Here is a 20,705-nt window from a genome sequence, read left to right as displayed (position 1 = left end):
CATGTCTCCATTTAGGATCATTAGCAGCTTTTTTAAATGAACTAGGTTCAGAAACAACTGAGTAAGCACTCAAGGCCATTCTATATGTCGAAGACAAGTGGTTGTAGGACATGTGATCTGCTAGTGAATAAGAACATGCAGTAGACTTAGGCTTAGAAACAAAGTCCTGCAGCCATAGAGGGGGCTTTGTGGACCTTGTTGACCTTCTAGGAAGCACCTCAGTAGGTGGAGGGATCACCCTAGTAGACTTAGGTGAGGCTGGTCGAGCACAATCAATAGAGGAAGATGGTGGAGATAAAACAACTGGAGGTGGAACATGAGAGACATAGTCCATAATTGGAAACATAACATTAGGTGAGGCTTGGAGATGTCTGTAAGGAAACAAATCTTCTTAAAACACCACATGCCTATTTACAGAGAACATTTTGGCATGAATATCATAAAGAATATAGCCCTTTTGTGTGGAGGAGTATCCCATAAACACAGCAGGAACAACTCTTGCAGAAAACTTATCAGGTTTCTGAGGACTTGCAGCATAACACAAACAACCAAACACCTTGAGATGAGACAAGGCTGGAGGATCCCTGTACAATTTTTCAAAGGAGGATTTGTAGCCTAGTAATTTTGTAGGGATTCTGTTTAAAATATAAACAGCAGTGAGAACACACTCCCCCCAGAATCTCAAAGGGATAGAGGCTTGAAATCTTAAAGCTCTGGCCATATCAAGAATGGTTCTGTGCTTTCTTTCAGTAACCCCATTTTGCTGTGGGGTATACACACAAGTAATCTGATGTAGAATGCCCATGTTACTCAATAGAGTTTGAAACTCAGTGCTGAGGAACTCACAACCATTATCAGACCTGAATGTTTTAACACTTGTGGAAAATAAGTTTTGAACTCTTTGTAAGAAAATACTGTATAACAACTATGGAATCAACTTTTGAAGCGATCAAAAATACCCACGTATATCTGCTGAAGTCATCTACAATTGTAACATTTACTTCTTTCCATTGTGAGTAGGAACTTTATAAGGTCCCCACAGATCACAATGAATCAATTCAAATACAACAGTAGTGTTATGAACACTTAAAGGGAATGGAAGTTTAGATTGTTTAGCTACAGGGCACACAGTGCAATAAGAACAATCTGTGAAGTTTAGGGATTTGAGAGACTCATGCCTCATTACATCAATAGAAGCATGTCCTAATCTCCTATGACAAACATCACTAGAAACAGACTGATCAGATACATGAGATACACTAGTAGTGTGAACTAACTTCTGTGAACTAGACTTGTGACTTGATTCTTCATGAAGGGTGTAGAGTCCATGCTCTTCTTTACCAATCCCCTTCACCTGACCAGTGGAGAGGTCTTAGAAAATGCAAAAATCATGAAAGAATGCTACCATACAGTGTAATTCTTTGGTGAGTTTTGAAACTGACAAGAAGTTGCACTTGAACTCAGGGATAAAGAGAACATTAAATATGGAATTATTTGTGAAGACATAAGACCTTCCAACATGAGATACTGATACATCTTTTCCATTTGATAGGTGTACTCTATTATCTGTATGAGAAAATGTCTTCTTTGCTTTATCAACAAGGTCCATGTTAGATGTAATATGATGAGAGGCTCATGTATCAATAATCCATTTACTGCTACAACTACTACTACAAGATAAAGTTGTAAGAGAGCTACCTGCATTTGCAACAGTGACAATGTTTGCAGAAGACTCTCCTACCTTGTTTCCTCTAAACTTTGTGAGTAGGTGTAATATTTGCTGATATTGATCTGAAGTGAAGAATGCACCACTAGTTGATCCTGCACCAACTCCTGATTGACATAAGTCATTTCCACACTCTTCTGAAACAGTAGCTTGATTAACATACACATTTGGCTTCCTTTTAGATTTGAAATCTACAGTATATCCAACAATCTTATAGCATTGTTCCCTAGAATATTCCTTTGCACCCACAATGCTCACACAAGCAATGACTTCCTCGCTTCTTAGCTTCCTCCAGAAGTACTAGCACCACTGCTATATCCACCACCAGATCCTCCTGAGTATGAACCACCTGCTCCACTTGGAAAGGAGTTTTTAGATGTACCTGCTCCACCACTGTAGGTATTGCTTCTATGAGTATGAGTATACATTGATGCTCCTTCTATCACCCCTGAGCTATTAGAAGCAGAACTAACTAGATTTCTCTGACTCTCTTGGTCAATAATAAGGGCATAAGCCTTGTTAAGTGTTGGCATTGGACTCATCATGAGAATCTGGCTTCTAGGACTTGAGTAGGACTCATTTAGTCCCATAAGGAACTGTAAGAGCCTTTGATAGTCACAGTGTTTACCAAATTTCTTTGACTTTGGACATGGACAACTAGGACAAGGCATAAAAACATCGTACTCGTCCCACAGATCTCTTAGCCTAGAATGATAGTCAGCAATAGACATAGTTCCCTGCACCAGTGTGTGAATCTCTCTAAGCAAATGAAAAATCCTAGATCCATTTACTGTATCAAACCTCCCTCTCAGATCTAGACACACTTTTTGTGCATCTGAAGCATACACTACAGAGCTTAAGAGTCCTGGTTGTACAACATTCATAATCCAGCTTAATACTACAACATTGCATTTTTCCCACTGATCAAACAGAATTGGTTCAAACATGGACTTAGGAAATCGTCCATCTACAAAGCCTAGCTTGCTTTTCCCTACCAATCCAATCCTAAAAGACCTACTCCACAAAGCATAGTTTTCTGGACCAGTTAACTGCAGAGAGATCAGAGAACTACCTGGAGTATCAGTGTGTTGAAGAAGTAACGGATGATTGTGATCAATTACTGGAAATACAGCTTGAGTTGAAGTTCCATTTCAGTGCTTGTCTCTTCAGGTGCACTTCCATTCGCCATTGTTGTTGAACTCTACTTTTGATGCTTCCTTTCAATTCACCTTTGAATCAGTGGTGAATCTGAGCACCTTTTGCTTAGCTACTTGTTGTTGAACCCTTCACGATCGAGGGCTTTGATACCATGATAACTCCATGAATGGAGATTAAGACTTGGAGAATTTACAGAGCATTTGAAAGAAGAAGAAGGAAGAAGATTGTATTAATGTCTTGATGCAGTGAATCTATACATACATGCTTTTATATACTACCCTCACTATGAATGAATACAAAATATCTCTAACAAACTTTGTAACTAACTATTGCCATGTCATCAACTAGTAGCTAACTTTTGGAAGCTTCTAACTAACATAACCATATGCTTTGTTATTTCTGCATTTGCTAACACTAACTGTTTCGCAATACTTTTCTAATAACATGGAGTAATCAAAGACAAATAATGTTGAGGCTCTGTTTGTCAAGAAAGCAGGTTCCCTTCTATGTATTATTATTATTATTATTACATTACATGAACTCTTTTGTTACTTTATACATTTCATGCCTAGAGTAATTAAGGCGTGTGGGGCTGACCAGATCAAGTCATTCTCTCATGCTTAATTTTTTAGTATTACTGGTAAAGATTTTCCTCTATAGCATGATAGCTGAGTACAATTTATTAATTTTGATATTGGTTAGGGGAGGACTATAGGACGATTGATGCGTATATTATATTCAAATCGATTGACAAATAGATGAACTTTGACATTGTCTCCCAATAATTATTTGTTTAAGAAGCCTTGATTCTTTTCACTTTTATTTCCTTTGGATTTTTTCTTCAGAATTGGACCTCATCAACTTTACGGAGGCTCGAAAGAAACTAAGTCAACAAGTAGTTAGTAATGTGTAAGATAAACCTCCTGTCCTGCATAAGAATGGAGTTAATGTTGGAAAATTTACGTAGCTGGTGAAAGTCTTTTGTCTGTTATGGACCAAATCAATTACTACTGTCATTTACATGTCGAACATAAGTCTTGTTGGATTGGCAAATTAAAATCCTACATAATTGTATTTTATCCCAACTAAAAGGCTACCAACTCCATTTATTTATTTGTCCATTGTAACACTTCTTTCACTGAACACACTATATAAACTCGTGAACTTCATATCAAATTCATCACAGCAAAAGCTAGCGTTCCTCAGCATTAATCAAATTAAATTTCTTCTAAATCTAAGTCCTTTTAACTTCAAGATGGCTCGGTCCATGAGCTTCTTCATTTTCATTACTCTGCTTTCTTTTGCACCAATTTGTTTCTCTTTTAAGAGTAACAATGATAACCTATACCCGCAATACTATCATAAGTCATGCCCACAAGCGCTAGAAATTGTCAAGTCTGTAGTTGCCAAGGCTGTTGCCAAAGAAGCCCGAATGGCTGCTTCTCTGTTGAGGCTCCATTTCCACGACTGTTTTGTCAAGGTAAAACATATAGATTTCATCTGACTAAACATTCATGACACTTAAGTATTATAACTCTGAGTCCATTGACTACACCGTGTTGAATGTACAAGTTGGAAATAGTCTGAATAGGAAGTGCAATAGCATACTAGCATGCAAAAATATACTCGCTAAAAGTTGTTTTTGCACTGAGAGTATACACAAAATATAGCCTCTTTTTTCTTTTTATGCGGCTTTGAACTTCTTAATTATAGTGTATCAGGAAGTGAAAACTGATGGCTAGTTATTGCTTCACTATGTGATGTAGGGATGTGATGCATCTTTGCTTCTGGATAGTAGCAATGGTATTGTGACAGAAAAAGGATCAAACCCCAACAAGAATTCAGCTCGTGGATTCAAAGTCCTTGACGAGATTAAATCTGCACTGGAGAAGGAATGTCCTCAAACTGTTTCTTGCGCTGATATNTTTAGTAGCTTTCGCACTTCATTTTAACACTTGACAAACTAAATTAATTCAAACCAACAAAAGAAGCTACAGATGTTACCTAAAATATTATGCTATATAGTACAATTATTTAATACCTTCAGACCAAATTACATAAAATATTATACTATCGATTAAGAGAATATTCGCTCTGGGATTTTCAACTAATCAAATCATAGCATATCATTAATCATATGATCTAATTCATTCTCTCAATCAATATTTTCTGAACTAGCTATACCCGTTAATATCTCAAAAGTTATTCAACTTTGAGAAATTTATCTAATAAAGTCATTCAACTTTATTTTGTATCAATAAAATCAGAACTTAGTCCTATATATCAATAAAATCACTCAACCAAATTTATCATTAAAAGAATTAATATAACAAAATAAATTATTTTTTATACCATATAAATATGAACGTCATAAATAAATCAAAATTAAAAGAACTCATAATTTTTTTTTACGGAAACCTAATTAGTTAAAACCATATTTGGTATGACAAGAGGGAGTTGATTTGATGGTAAGCATCCTCTGCTTCCAACCTTAAGGTTGTGAGTTCGAGTCATCAAATGACCAAAAAGATGAAACCTACTGGGATTAATAAAATAAAATGACAAAAGCTTGATATATATAGTTAACACCATGATATAGTTTTCACTAATTGAGTTTATTTGAAAAAAATATTTATTTATGGAGTTCATATTTACATGACATAAAAAGTAATTTATTTTGCTATATCAATTTTTTTAATGATAAATTTGATTGAATAATTATATTGATATAAAGTCCTAAAGTGAATGATTTTATTGATACAAGACAAAGTTTAATAACTTTATTTGATAATTCTCAAAATTAACGGACCTTTATAGATTACTCCTAATATGCTCAAGGTTTAAAACTTGTGCTGCAACTCAATATGACGTTTCTTGCCTTACCACATACTCTTTTATTCAAATGGACATTTACTTTGGTTACTTTTTTTTTTTTTTTGATAAATACATGTCAATCAACCCAAATATTTGTGTGTTGATTTGGAGCCGCACGCGATATTTTATTTTTTTTGGTTGGATGTGCAAATTATAAAGGCCGACATTAGTAGTTGAAAAGAAAAAGAAGTTAATTAAAATGTGCAATAATACTTTTAATGGTGTGAGGTATTTCATGTGTTTATGTTGTCATAATACAATAATAAAAGATATTATAAATTTACACGGAAGTGAAATTAAATGCTTAATGATTTGAGACTTGATCGAGTTGCAATAGAAATACACGTATATAAACAGCCTGTTTATTATGTATCGGTTTAAAGATGATGTATGTACATAAACATAAACGGGTATCTCTGCACTTGGGGCGCCTGCAAATATTTGATAAAAGACATAAACAGTTCGTTGATTAATTCTCCCATGCGACTAAAATCAGTTTTTTCCAAGCATAAATCTTATTCTGTTCATGTTTGAAAATAGTGGCGGAGCAATTCTCCTAATCCTTTTAACCTGTATATATTTTTGTCCATTCATTCGACCAAATTAATTGGATTCACCTAATATTCACATTCACTTATCCATTTGTAGGTTAGCTTGCTGTGCATATGTAACGCATGAGAACATACATACAACAAATTATACTAGTCATAGCATTTGTCTTGTTTGACATGATAATTTTTTCTTAAGTCTTGTTTAGACTATATATTTAAGATTTCCAACTTTGATATGTTTTACAAGCTAATTCTTTCACAATACAGAGAGGAAAAGTTGAATATTTCATATATAGAGCAGGTGTGATTCGAATTACGTATATCATAAATCTATTTCCATAAATTGAATATAGCTATTTGCGTACCTGAGTAATTAATGAATTGAAAAGTTTAACAAAATTTTCCTAGAATTGAAAAGAGGATAATAATAATAAAGGAAAACAATGATCAGGTACATACTTTTCTAATAACATGGAGTAATCAAAGACAAATAATGTTGAGGCTCTGTTTGTCAAGAAAGCAGGTGCGGCTTCTATGTATTATTAAAATATTATATAAACTCTTTTGTTACTTTATATATTTTTTTGCCTTGAGCAATTAAGGCGTGTAGGGCTGACCAGATCAAGTCATTCTCTCATGCTTAATTTTTAAATATTTCTGTTAAGATTTTCCTCTATAGCATAATAGCTGAGTATAATTTATTAAGTTTGATATTGGTAAGGGGAGGACTATAGGACGATTGATGCGTATATTATATTTAAATCGATTGACTATTAGATGAATTTTGACAATTGTCTCCCAAGAATTATGTTTGTTTAAGAAGCCTTGATTCTTTTCACTTTTATTTCCGACCTCATCAACTTTACCAAGGCTCGAAAATAACTAAGTCAACAAGTAGTTAGTGATGTGTAAGATAAAGAGTCTAATCAACCTCCTGTTGTCCTGCATAACAATTGAGTTAATGTTGGAAAATTTACGTGTCTATTATGGACCAAGTCAATCATCATTTACTTGTAGAACATAAGTCTTGTTGGATTGGCAAATTAAAATCATGCATAATTATACTTTATCCCAACTAAAAGGCTACCAACTCCATTTATTTACTTGTCCATTGTAAAACTTCTTTCACTGATGGCTAGCTATTATTTCACTATGTGATGTAGGGATGTGATGCATCTTTGCTTCTGGATAGTAGCAATGGTATTGTGACAGAAAAAGGATCAAACCCCAACAAGAATTCAGCTCGTGGATTCGAAGTCCTTGATGAGATTAAATCTGCACTGGAGAAGGAATGTCCTCAAACTGTTTCTTGCGCTGATATATTGGCACTTGCTGCAAGGGATTCTACTGTATTGGTAAGTACTGCCACGGCATATATAGTGTAATCAGAGTACGTCGTTAAGAAAAAATAAAACACGAGCTTACTTTTTTTCGTTCATACAGGCTGGTGGACCGAACTGGGAGGTTCCATTGGGAAGAAGAGACTCCAGAAGCGCCAGTCTAAGTGGCTCCAACAACAATATTCCTGCTCCAAACAACACATTTGATTCCATTCTCTCAAAGTTCAAGAGACAAGGACTTGATCTTGTTGACCTTGTAGCTTTGTCCGGTAAGTGTTACTCTCTTTTTGGATTGCTCTTTCCTTGACATTTGCTTAATTTTTAGCCAGACTAGTTATCAGACGTGAAATCATAGTTAACACCGATAAATTGTGATGCAGGGAGCCACACAATTGGAAATTCAAGATGTACCAGCTTCAGACAAAGGCTCTACAACCAGTCAGGAAATAATAAACCAGACTCAACTCTGGATCAATCTTATGCTGCCCAATTGCGCAATAGATGCCCAAAATCTGGTGGTGACCAGAACTTATTCTTCTTGGACTTTGTTTCTCCTACAAAATTTGATAACAGCTACTTCAAGCTCTTGTTGGCTTCAAAGGGTCTGCTGAATTCTGACCAAGTTCTTACTACTAAGAGTGAAGAATCATTAGCCTTGGTGAAGCAATATGCAGAGAACAATGCACTTTTCTTCGACCACTTCGCCAAGTCTATGGTTAAGATGGGAAACATTTCTCCCTTGACAGGTTCCAGTGGAGAAATCAGGAAGACTTGTAGGAAGATCAACTCGTCTTAAGAGAGCACATCAACCTTCATTTGCAGAAACTGATTCAATAATTGTTATGTATCTTTCCATTGTTCTTTTTGTATTCTTCTAGCTTCTTTCATTTTTAGTCCTTGAGATCACATCACTTGTACCATCTGTTGTTTATCATGAATCTATACTATTCGTGGATCTAATTTTTAGCAGCTTTCACACTTCATTGTATCACAGGACAAAGTGAATTAATTGAAACCAAGAACAGAAGCTACACGTATTTTTGTACTTAATCAATAGGCAAACATAAGTTGGTATAGAGATGAAGTCGAAAGAATACGATAACACAGGAACTATATAGTACTTAATATTCTAATACCTTCAGACCAAATTAGAGAAAATATTATACTATTAACAAGCCTCTTAATCATAATTAAAGAACAAATCAAGAAAACACTCACTAACTTTGGTAAGAAAATTTTCATCTACCACTAATTTTGACTCCTTATTTATATCAGCATTTAATTATATTTTCTGATTTCTCGTAGATATAATTTTAATCTTATTTAAAAATTTAATCAATTGAAATAAGAATAGCCTTAATTTAAAAAATACATAGAAGATACAAAATACACAAAAATAACTCGAGATGATCTCTAAAAATTTAGTAATAAAAAAACATTTTAGATCATATTTTCTAAATTAATAACAACATATACCATTATATTTTTTTAATTGAAATCTTGTAAACTAACAGAAAAAAAATCTAACTATTTTTTATTTAGTAAAAAGAGAAGTATTTAGCAAATAAATTATACCAAAAATGAAAAGAAAATGGAGAGGAAAGAAGATATTGTATAATAGTAATTGTAAAAAATTTTAGAATAATTTCTGTTTTTTTTTAAAAAATAAAGTTGGTCTCCTCTTTTTTTCTTAATCATTTTGCTTATTTTTTGGTCAGTTATAAAAAAGAATTAAAAAAAACAAAGGATATTTTTAACTTTAGATTAGGAAAATGATGTCAATGCAGAGGTAGGACATATATCATAAAAATAATGATATTAGAGAGGTGTCAAAATTAGTGAAAGATGATGATTTTCTTACTAAAGTTGTGAGTTTTAAAATTACTTAATTACACACCATTTATTATTATATTTTCTTATTTTCCCTATCATTTCAAAAAATATCAAAAATTCATTCTTTTCCTTCCATCATCCACTTTTCTGAATACATTAATTTGAAATTTCATACCTATGATTTTCCTTCCTTTTTTTCACGCCAAATCTCTCTATAATTACATCAATTAATCTACTTTTGAATTTCAAATCTTTTCTATTTCCAATTAATGATTTCAAATTATTCAAGATGTAGATTTCTTTTATTATATATGCCCCCATTGAAATCTTATTGAACCTTTGCAATTTTTGTTAATCATATCGTCGTTGAAAATTTTTCTTGAAAAATATTTATTTTCTTTTAATGTATCTACTGTTGAAAAACATCATAAAAAAGAAGAAAAATATTGGATCTACCATTGCACAGCCATCACTATCAAAGATACAGATTTTTAATGTATCTCGTTTATTTTGAGTCTTAAATTAGTCTTTGTTAGTGTTATCATTGACCTGATACATCACTGCTGTAATAACATTTGTTTTATGCAATGTATCATGTTCATATTTACGGTATTGATACATAACTCTAATGTTGTTGAATCTTCGATTTACGTTTATCATGTTCAATATAAATGTACTTGATACATAAACTTTGTGTTATGTATTACACACAGAAAAAAAAAACTAATTTGGAACAGTTACATGTATAATGTATTTTTTAATTTTAAATTATAGTATTTCTCAAACAAAATAAGATACATAAATAATAATGTATCATGTACTAATTTTTTTAGTTATGATACGTAAATTTGAATTTATAATAAATGTATCTAATAAATAACAATTATCAAACAATAATGTATCGATCTCAAACCTAAAATCTTATGGGCAACACTTTCTTATTTAATGTATCTAGTAGAAATACAACACTTATTAATTTAAATTGAAAGGATCTTCATGATTCGATAATTTTGAATCAAAATTAAAAGGATCTCCAATGAACTAGGAGAATAATTTTGAAACTCAAAATTTTCAACAATTTTGGATCTTCAATGAACTGGGAGAAGAATTTTGAATCTCAAAATTTTCGACAATCTTGAATCAAAATCAAAAGGATATTCGATGAACTTGAAGATTTAGAAAAGAAATCGTTTGTCCAACAACAATTCCATCACTTTTGTATCCTTCATAACTCACATTGCTTATCCAAAATTTAGACAATTTTTTTTATGAAACAGAGAGAACGATGAACAAGAAGAAGAAATTTATTTTTTGATTTGGTTAGTTACACTATATGATTGAATTCTTGACAATAATTTGAAATGGATCAGCGCAATTTATGGGATCTTAATTTGATTTTCAATTTTGTTTTCCCTTAATTAGTGCAACAGATGAATACTATGAGATCTTAATTTGATTTTTCAGTTTTTTTTCCCTTAATAAGTGCAACAGATTGATACATAATGTATCAACAATAATGTATCCGGATCCTTAATTATGTATCCGAAATGCCTAAAAAACATGAGATTTGTGTAATTAGAAAAATAATAGGGATAAAAGGTAATTTAGATTTTACACTATGAAATTTATGTAAGTTATACTTTTTTTTTTTCTAATTTATCTTCTAACTATAGTTAAGAGGCTGTTAAATTAACTTAATCTAAACCTTTAAATTATAAATATGACAAGTGTCACTTATCTAAATTTGCACTAGAGGAAATGCACAGAAGATGTAATAGAGATGAGCCAAATCTCATTCAAACACCTTGAGTTTTTTTTAAATATTTTTTTCTCAAAATAAGTATTTTTACCTCTTATCAGTAATGTCAAATAGGCTTTAAATAGAACGTGGCTAACCTGGACTAGCTTAGGATTATTGTTGTAGTTGTAAAAGGCCATTTGATCTTTATCACAATCTTAGTTACTTGGAGTGGAGATTAGCAGTCCAGGCTTGGAGCTCAGACACAGTTTGATGCCTATAAGTCCCAATTCATTTAAAACATGATAGTAGAATTAGAACTACTGCTCAATAAGTTGGAAATAAATATATCTGCGCGACTTCGGGCGTCTGCAAATATTTGATATGGCCAATCATCAGTAACATTAATTAATTCTCCTGATGCGACTAAAAACTGTTTTTTCAAAGCATAAATCTTATTCCGTTCATGTTTGAAAATAGGAGCAGAGCAGTTCTCCTAACCCTTTTTACCTGAATATTTTTCTGTCCATTCATTGGACCAAAATTGGATTCACCTAATATTCACATTCACTTAGCCATTTGTAGATTAGCTTAGATTGCTGTGCTTATGTAACGCATGAGAACATACATACAACAAATTATACTAGTCATAGCATTTGTCTTGTTTGACATGATAAATTTTTATTAGTCTAGACTATATATTTAAGATTTCCAACTTTGATATATTTTACAAGCTAACTCTTTCGCAATACATAGAGGAAAAGTTGAATATTTCATATATAGAACAGGTGCGATTCGAATTATCGTATATTATAAATCTATTTCCGTAAATTGGATATAGCTATTTGCTTATCTGAGTTATTAATGAATTGAAAAGTTCAACAATATTTTCCTAAAATTGAAAAGAGGATAAAAATAAAGGAAAACTATGATCAGGTGTATACTTTTCTAATAACATGGAGTAATCAAAGACAAATGATGAGGCTCGGTTTGTCAAGAAAGCAGGTGCGGCTTCTATTTATTAAAATATTATATAAACTCTTTTGTCACTTTATATATTGCATGCCTTGAGCTATTAAGGCGTGTGGGGCTGACCAGATCAAGTCATTCTCTCATGCTTAATATTTTAGTATTACTAGTAAAGATTTTCCTCTATAGCATGATAGCTGAGTACAATTTATTATGTTTGATATCGGTTAGGGGAAGACTATAGGCTGATTGATGCGCATATTATCTTCAAATCGATAGACAAATAGATGAACTTTGACAATTGTCTCCCAAGAATTATTTGTTTAAGAAGCCTTGATTCTTTTCACTTTTATTTCCGACCTCATCAACTTTACCAAGGCTCGAAAATAACTAAGTCAACAAGTAGTTAGTAATGTGTAAGATAAAGAGTCTAATCAACCTCCTGTTGTCCTGCATAACAATTGAGTTAATGTTGGAAAATTTACGTAGCTGGTGAAGTCTTTTGTCTATGATGGACCAAATCAATCATCATTTACTTGTAGAACACAAGTCTTCTTGGATTGGCAAATTAAAATCATGCATAATTATATTTTATCCCAACTAAAAGGCTACCAACTCCATTTATTTACTTGTCCATTGTAAAACTTCTTTCACTAAACACACTATATAAACTCGTGAACTTCATATCAAATTCATCACAGCAAAAGCTAGCGTTCCTCAGCAATCAGCATTAATCAAATTAAATTTCTTCTAAATCCAAGTCCTTTTAACTTCAAGATGGCTCGGTCCACGAGCTTCTTCATTTTCATTACTCTGCTTTCTTTTGCACCAATTTGTTTCTCTTTTAAGAGTAACAATGATAACCTATACCCGCAATACTATTATAAGTCATGCCCACAAGCGCTAGAAATTGTCAAGTCTGTAGTTGCCAAGGCTGTTGCCAAAGAAGCCCGAATGGCTGCTTCTCTGTTGAGGCTCCATTTCCACGACTGTTTTGTCAAGGTAACACACACACACACACACACACATATATATATATAAGTTGCTGAATGTCAGTCCATTGACTATACCGTGTTGAATTGAATGTACATGTAATATAAGTTGTGTCACGACGATATCTATATGGCAGAAAGTTGGAAACACTCTGAACAGGAAGTGCAATAGCATACTAGCATGCAAAAATATACTCGCTAAAAGTTGCTTTTGCACTGAGAGTATACACAAAATATAGCCTCTTTTTTCTTTTTATGCGGCTTTGAACTTCTTAATTATAGTGTATCAGGAAGTGAAAACTGATGGCTAGTTATTGCTTCACTATGTGATGTAGGGATGTGATGCATCTTTGCTTCTGGATAGTAGCAATGGTATTGTGACAGAAAAAGGATCAAACCCCAACAAGAATTCAGCTCGTGGATTCGAAGTCCTTGACGAGATTAAATCTGCACTGGAGAAGGAATGTCCTCAAACTGTTTCTTGCGCTGATATCTTGGCACTTGCTGCNGATTCTACTGTATTGGTAAGTACTGCCACGGCATATATAGTGTGATCAGAGTACCTCCTTAAGAATAAATAAAACACGAGCTTACTTTTTTCGTTCATACAGTCTGGTGGACCGAACTGGGAGGTTCCACTGGGAAGAAGAGACTCCAGAAGCGCCAGTCTAAGTGGCTCCAACAACAATATTCCTGCTCCAAACAACACATTTGATTCCATTCTCTCGAAGTTCAAGAGACAAGGACTTGATCTTGTTGACCTTGTAGCTTTGTCCGGCAAGTGTTACTCTCTTTTTTTTTCTTTTTGGATTGCTCTTTCCTTGACATTTGCTTAATTTTTAGCCAGACTAGTTATCAGACGTGAAATCATAGTTAACACCGATAAATTGTGATGCAGGGAGCCACACAATTGGAAATTCAAGATGTACCAGCTTCAGACAAAGGCTCTACAACCAGTCAGGAAATAATAAACCAGATTCAACTCTGGATGAATCTTATGCTGCCCAATTGCGCAATAGATGCCCAAAATCTGGTGGTGACCAAAACTTATTCTTCTTGGACTTTGTTTCCCCAACAAAATTTGATAACAGCTACTTCAAGCTCTTGTTGGCTTCAAAGGGTCTGTTGAACTCTGATCAAGTTCTTACTACTAAGAGTGAAGAATCATTAGCCTTGGTGAAGCAATATGCAGAGAACAATGCACTTTTCTTCGACCACTTCGCCAAGTCTATGGTTAAGATGGGAAACATTTCTCCCTTGACAGGTTCCAGTGGGGAAATCAGGAAGACTTGCAGGAAGATCAACTCGTCTTAAGAGAGCACATCAACTTTCATTTGCAGAAACTGATTCAATAATTGTTATGTATCTTTCCATTGTTCCTTTTGTATTCTTCTAGCTTCTTTCATTTTTCGTCCTTGAGATCACATCACTTGTACCATCTGTTGTTTATCATGAATCTATACTATTCGTGGATCTTATTTTTAGCAGCTTTCACACTTCATTTTATGACAGGACAAAGTGAATTAATTGAAACCAAGAACAGAAGCTCCAGATATTTTTGTACTTAATCAGTAGGCAAACATAAGTTGGTATAGAGATGAAGTCAAAAGCATACGATAACACAGGAACTATATATAGTACTTAATATTCTAATACCTTCAGACCAAATTTGAGAAAATACTATACTATGAACAAGCCTCTTAATTATAGTTAAAAAGAACAAATCAAGAAAACACTCACTAACTTTGGTAAGAAAATTTTCATCTTCCACTAATTTTGACTCCTTATTTATATCATCAACTTAATAATATTTTCTGATTTCTCGTTGATATAATTTTAATCTTCTGTAAAAATTTAATCATTTAAAATAAGAATATCCTTAATAAAAAAAATTACATAGAAGATACAAAATACACAAAAATAACTCGAGATAATCTCTAAAAATTTAGTATTAAAAAAACATTTTAGATCATATTTTCTAAATTAATGTTAACATATACCATTATATTTTTTTACTTGAAATCTTGTAAACTACCTTTGACAGAAAAAAAAAATCTAAGTATTTTTATTTAGTAAAAAGAGAAGTATTTGGCAAATAAATTATACCAAAAATGAAAAGAAAATGGAGAGTAAAGAAGATATTGTAAAATATTTTAGAATAATTTCTGTTTTTTTAAAAATGAAGTTCGTCTCCTCTTTTTTTTCTTAATTATTTCGCGGTCAGTTATAAAAAATAATTAAAAAATGAAGGATATTCTTAATTATGCTTTTATTAGTAAATGTCTTTACCTATGATTGACTTGAACATATTCATACTTGGCTCTTGATTCTCTAACACGTATCACTCCCTGTGGGATTCGACCCCAACTAACTTAGTTGGGTTATATTACTGACTAATGATCATTGGCACTTAGAATTAAAAGAAGTGTCTTGATACGTGAAATCAACTCCCAAGTTCAATTTTTGGGTTTTCTAAAGTTTATTTACCTTGCTTTAAGTTGCTTTAGGAAGGTCTTACTTGCAACTATGTCAAAAGAGAATATAGTACAGTTCGTTAATTGAGACAGCCAAGAACCCCTTTGTCCTCAATGTGTTAAAGAACAAATTTGGCATAAAAATTATTCTGTATATGTTTGAAAAAGTAGAGGAGCAGTTCTCCTAACATTTTTATTTTTAATCATTTCATTAGACCAATCAGATTTTACCTAATATTCGCTTTATCCAGTTATTGGTCACCTTCCTTACTTCTGTAATGCATGAGAGCAGACAGAGACCAAGTTACCCTAGTTCTCAGTACTACTAAATTTTAATAAACGGCGATTTGCCATTTATATTTTTCTAAGAAATTGTCAATAGCGTAGCTTAAATTTAGTACATAACAAAAAAATAAAAAAAAATTCTTTGTTTGACCATCTTGATTAAGATTTAGGTGAATGCAATAAAATTTAGCTGAAAAAGTTGACTATATCATCTAGTAAATAGTATTCAAAATAAGTAAATTATATTCGTTAGGTAAATCTAATATAAAATTATACTAATGAAATTCAAAACTTCCTCGTGAAATTGCGAAGAGGAAAAACAAAAAGGTATCTTCATGAGATCATACATGTTTAATATATAAAACCAAAAAGAAAAGAAGAGGAATTAAGAAATGGCGTAGGTAAATAGGACCTGGAGCAATTGAAGTCAAATAATAATATTGTGGAGGTCCTCTTTTGTCAACNTTCAATTTTTGGGTTTTCTAAAGTTTATTCACCTTGCTTTAAGTTGCTTTAGGAAGGTCTTACTTGCAACTATGTCAAAAGAGAATAGAGTACAGTTCGTTAATTGAGACAGCCAATCTGCTTGAACCCCTTTGTCCTCAATGTGTTAAAGAACAGATTTGGCATAAAAATTATGTTTGAAAAAGTAGAGGAGCAGTTCTCCTAACATTTTAATTTTTAATCATTTCATTAGACCAATCAGATTCACCTAATATTCGCTTTATCCAGTTGTCGGCCACCTTCCTCACTTCTGTAATGCATGAGAGCAGACATAGACCAAGTTACCCTAGTCCTCAGTACTACTATATTTTAATAAACGCCTATTTCTATTTTTCTAAGAAATTGTCAATAACGTAGCTTAAAGTACATAACAAAAAATAAAAAAATTCTCTTTGTTTGACCATCTTGATTAAGATTTAGGTTAATGCAATATAATTTAGCTGAAAAAGTTGACTATGTCACTAGTAAATAGTATTCAAAATAAGTAAATTATACTATACGTTGGTAAATCTAATATAAAATTATACTAATGAAATTCAAAACTTCCTCATGAAATTGCGAAGAGGAAAAACAAAAAGGTATCTTCATGAGATCATACATGTTTAATATATAAAACCAAAAAGAAAAGAAGAGGAATTAAGAAATGGCGTGGGTAAATAGGACCTGGAGCAATTGAAGTCAAATAATAATATTGTGGAGGTCCTCTTTTGTCAACAAAGCAGGTGGATTCTGTCCCACTTTTATCAACTCTTTTTGTTATATAGCCATGTTTATCATCTTTGCATCCCTTGAGCCCAAAGCAATCAATTAAGCTGTGTGTGGGGTTGACTAGATCAAGTCATTATTTAGCGCTTAAATAATTTTATAACTTAAATTTCTCTAAAACTTTTCTCGATGGCATGACTGAAACAATTAAATAAAAAATCTGGATTTTGGGTAGGAGAGGACTAAGCCAATTCATGTATATTAAATATTAAATATATATTATTGATTTACAGAAGAACCTTGAATATTTTCTCCTAAAAATCATTTGATTAACAAACCTGGATTATTTTATTCACTTAAAGTTTGGATATCAACTACGCCCTCTATACCATATTAGTTGATCATTTTTCATTTTGTACGATGCTTAAGAAATCATAAATAAGAAGATAATTTACTAAATCACCCTTAATTAAACAACTTTGTGACAATTTTGTTAAGATAATATATTCATATCAATTATTGTTTGTTAAGAAGTGTGCAAAGTTTAAAGTGGACAAGTAAAAGTGAATGGAGAGAGTAATTTACAATGTTAAAAAATATTGCCAAGTCAACAATTAGTAAGATAAGTAGTCATAATCAACTTCATGTCATGCATTACAATTGAATTGATGTTGCAACATTTACAGTAGCTGGTGAAGGTGTTTTTACTATCATGGACCAGATCAATCATCATACTTGTTAAAACACAAGTTTGCATCAATTGGTAAATAATGCAGAAATTAATATACTTATCCCAACTAAAAAGTTACCAACTCCATTTATTTCCGACTCTTCTTCCATTGAACACACTATATATACTAGTGAAACTCCATTCAATTTCATCACAGCGAGTTAGCCTTCTTCAATATTTTATCTTGTTTCTACAACAAGTCCTTAGAACTTAAGTTCAAGATGGCACAGTCTACAAGCTTCTTCGTTCTCGTAGCTCTCCTTGCTTTTGCACCAATTTGTTTCTCTTTTAAGAGTGACAATGATAACCTATACCCGCAATACTATTACAAATCATGCCCACAAGCACAAGAAATTGTCAAGTCTGTTGTTGCCAAGGCTGTTGCCAAAGAAGCCCGAATGGCTGCTTCGTTGCTGAGGCTCCATTTCCATGACTGCTTTGTCAAGGTAAAACATCTCTCTGTTACTACATATTTGTCACTTTGTATTATAACAATGCACACTAGTACACAACTGAAAATTACTTTTGCTATGAACAAAATATAGAGATATGTGCCATAAAAAGTTGATAGGCTAGCTAATCATTTTTCTTACTATGCTTTGTAGGGGTGTGACGCGTCTTTGCTTCTGGACAGCAGGGGAAGCATAGTAACTGAAAAGAGATCAAACCCCAACAGGAACTCAGCTCGTGGATTTGATGTCATTGATGATATTAAATCTGCACTTGAGAAAGAATGCCCACAAACTGTCTCTTGTGCTGATATCTTGGCACTTGCTGCAAGGGACTCCACTGTTTTGGTAAGTAGTGATCAGTGTCACATAAATTAAAGTTGATCACTCACACTACTTCTCTAGGAGGGGCGAAACAGAGCTAATTTTATTTTGTTTTTTTAGGCTGGTGGACCAAACTGGGAGGTTCCATTGGGAAGAAGAGACTCCAGAAGTGCCAGTTTAAGTGGCTCCAACAATGACATTCCTGCTCCAAACAACACATTCAACACCATTCTCACTAAATTCAAGAGGCAGGGGCTTGATCTTGTTGACCTTGTCGCTGGTAAAAGTTACTCCCTTTAATTTCTTTGTTACTACATAGTTATTCACATGTTTGAAATCTTAGTTAACATCGATGTATTATTATGCAGGGAGCCACACAATTGGAAATTCAAGATGTGTCAGCTTCAGGCAAAGGCTCTACAACCAGTCAGGAAACAGTAAACCAGACACTACTCTGGATGAATCATATGCTGCCCAATTGCGCAATAGATGCCCAAAATCTGGTGGTGACCAAAACTTATTCTTCTTGGACTTTATTTCCCCAACAAAATTTGATAACAGCTACTTCAAGCTCTTGTTGGCTTCAAAGGGTCTGTTGAACTCTGATCAAGTTCTTACTACTAAGAGTGAAGCATCATTAGCCTTGGTGAAGCAATATGCAGAGAACAATGCCCTTTTCTTCGACCACTTCGCCAAGTCTATGGTTAAGATGGGAAACATTTCTCCCTTGACAGGTTCCAGTGGAGAAATCAGGAAGACATGCAGGAAGATCAACTCGTCTTAAGTTGTTTTGTTATGTATCTTTCCATTAATCTTCTTTATTGTTGTTTTGTTATCTATCTTTCCCCTGTTCTTTTTACATTCTTCATTTTTCGTCCTTGAGATCACATCGCTTGTTCCATCTGTTTTTAATAATGAATCTATATTCTATACCATTGTGGATCTTATTTTTAGTAGCTTTCACACTTCATTTTAACACTTCATGACAAAGTAAATTAACTGAAACCAAGAAAAGAAGCTACACATATTACATAGAATATTATGCAATATAGTACAACAATTTAATACCTTCAGATAAAATTACATTAAATACTATACTATTGATTAAGAGAATATTCGCTCTCGGATTTTCAACTAATCATATCATATCATATTATCTAATTCATTCTCTCAATCAATATTTTCTCAACTAAATATGTCAGTTAATATCTCGAAAAGGATTTATTAAGTAAAGTCATTGAACTTTATTTTGTATCAATAAAATTACTTAGCTTAAGTTTTATATCAATAAAATCACTTAACTAAATTTATCATTAAAAAATTGATATAACAAATTAAATTATTTTTTATACCATGTAAATATGAAATTCATAAATAAATAAAATTAAAGAAAACTCATAAAAAAAATTACGGAAAACTTAATTAGGGAAAACCATATTATGGTATTAGCAAGAATCATGTACCGGTTTAAAGATGATGTATGTACATAAACATAAACAGGTGGTATATATTTGTGTGATGCATGCGAAGAAAATAAACTTACAAATGTTTAAGCACTGAGAATATAACTTAAATGGTGGTCCCAAAACCGGGTATCTTGATAAAAGACATAGACAGTTCGTTGATCATCCTATACCGCATTAAATAATTCTCCTCATGCGACTAAAATCAGTTTTTTCCAAGCATAAATCTTATTCTGTTCATGTTTGAAAATAGTGGCGAAGCAGTTCTCCTAACCTTTTTTACCTGAATATATTTTTGTCCATTCATTGGACCAAATTTGGATTCACCTAATATTCACATTCACTTATCCATTTGTAGGTTAGCTTGCTGTGCTTATGTAACGCATGAGAACATACATACAACAAATTATACTAGTCATAGGCTCATATCATTTTAGTCTAATTGTTTGACATAATAATATTTTTTGGCCTATTTAGACCATATGTTTAAGATTTCCAACTTTGATATGTTTTACTACAAGCTAACTGATAACTCCATGAATGGAGATTAAGACTTGGAGAATTTACAGAGCATTTGAAAGAAGAAGAAG

The 20,705-nt window shown here is 32.7% G+C and overlaps 2 protein-coding genes across 7 annotated transcripts in view; one reads left to right on the top strand and one right to left on the bottom strand.

Annotated features, from left to right (window-relative positions):
• Positions 1-391: 391 nt before the first annotated feature.
• Positions 392-2,915, bottom strand: LOC125847443 (uncharacterized). The gene is made up of 5 exons (XM_049527060.1): positions 2,848-2,915; positions 2,028-2,740; positions 1,699-1,917; positions 1,002-1,371; positions 392-860 (listed from the first exon to the last, which is right to left on the bottom strand). Exons 1-5 carry the CDS (start codon positions 2,913-2,915, stop codon positions 392-394), a joined length of 1,839 nt encoding a protein of 612 aa, XP_049383017.1.
• A 1,135-nt stretch (positions 2,916-4,050) lies between these two features.
• Positions 4,051-20,705, top strand: part of LOC125849552 (peroxidase 49-like) — a 23,517-nt gene continuing 6,862 nt past the window's right edge. Inside the window, exons 1-5 of one of the 6 annotated variants that reach the window (XM_049529645.1) lie at positions 4,051-4,364; positions 7,473-7,664; positions 7,753-7,918; positions 8,030-8,395; positions 19,387-19,587. In XM_049529645.1, the coding sequence (XP_049385602.1) occupies positions 4,140-4,364; positions 7,473-7,664; positions 7,753-7,918; positions 8,030-8,395; positions 19,387-19,436 (999 nt within the window). In that variant the 5' untranslated portion in view covers positions 4,051-4,139 and the 3' untranslated portion in view covers positions 19,437-19,587. Of the gene's footprint in view, positions 4,365-7,472; positions 7,665-7,752; positions 7,919-8,029; positions 8,396-12,919; positions 13,192-13,516; positions 13,706-13,792; positions 13,963-14,079; positions 14,669-18,015; positions 18,326-18,484; positions 18,677-18,772; positions 18,939-19,020; positions 19,588-20,705 lie in introns of those variants that run through there. The other 5 variants (XM_049529647.1, XM_049529650.1, XM_049529649.1 and 2 more) reach the window with 5 other exon arrangements.

Source organism: Solanum stenotomum, chromosome 12 (genome assembly GCF_019186545.1).
Source record: "Solanum stenotomum isolate F172 chromosome 12, ASM1918654v1, whole genome shotgun sequence".
NCBI lineage: Eukaryota > Viridiplantae > Streptophyta > Magnoliopsida > Solanales > Solanaceae > Solanum > Solanum stenotomum.
Note: the sequence above shows the minus strand (reverse complement) of the source record. Positions and strands in the feature narration are given on the sequence as shown.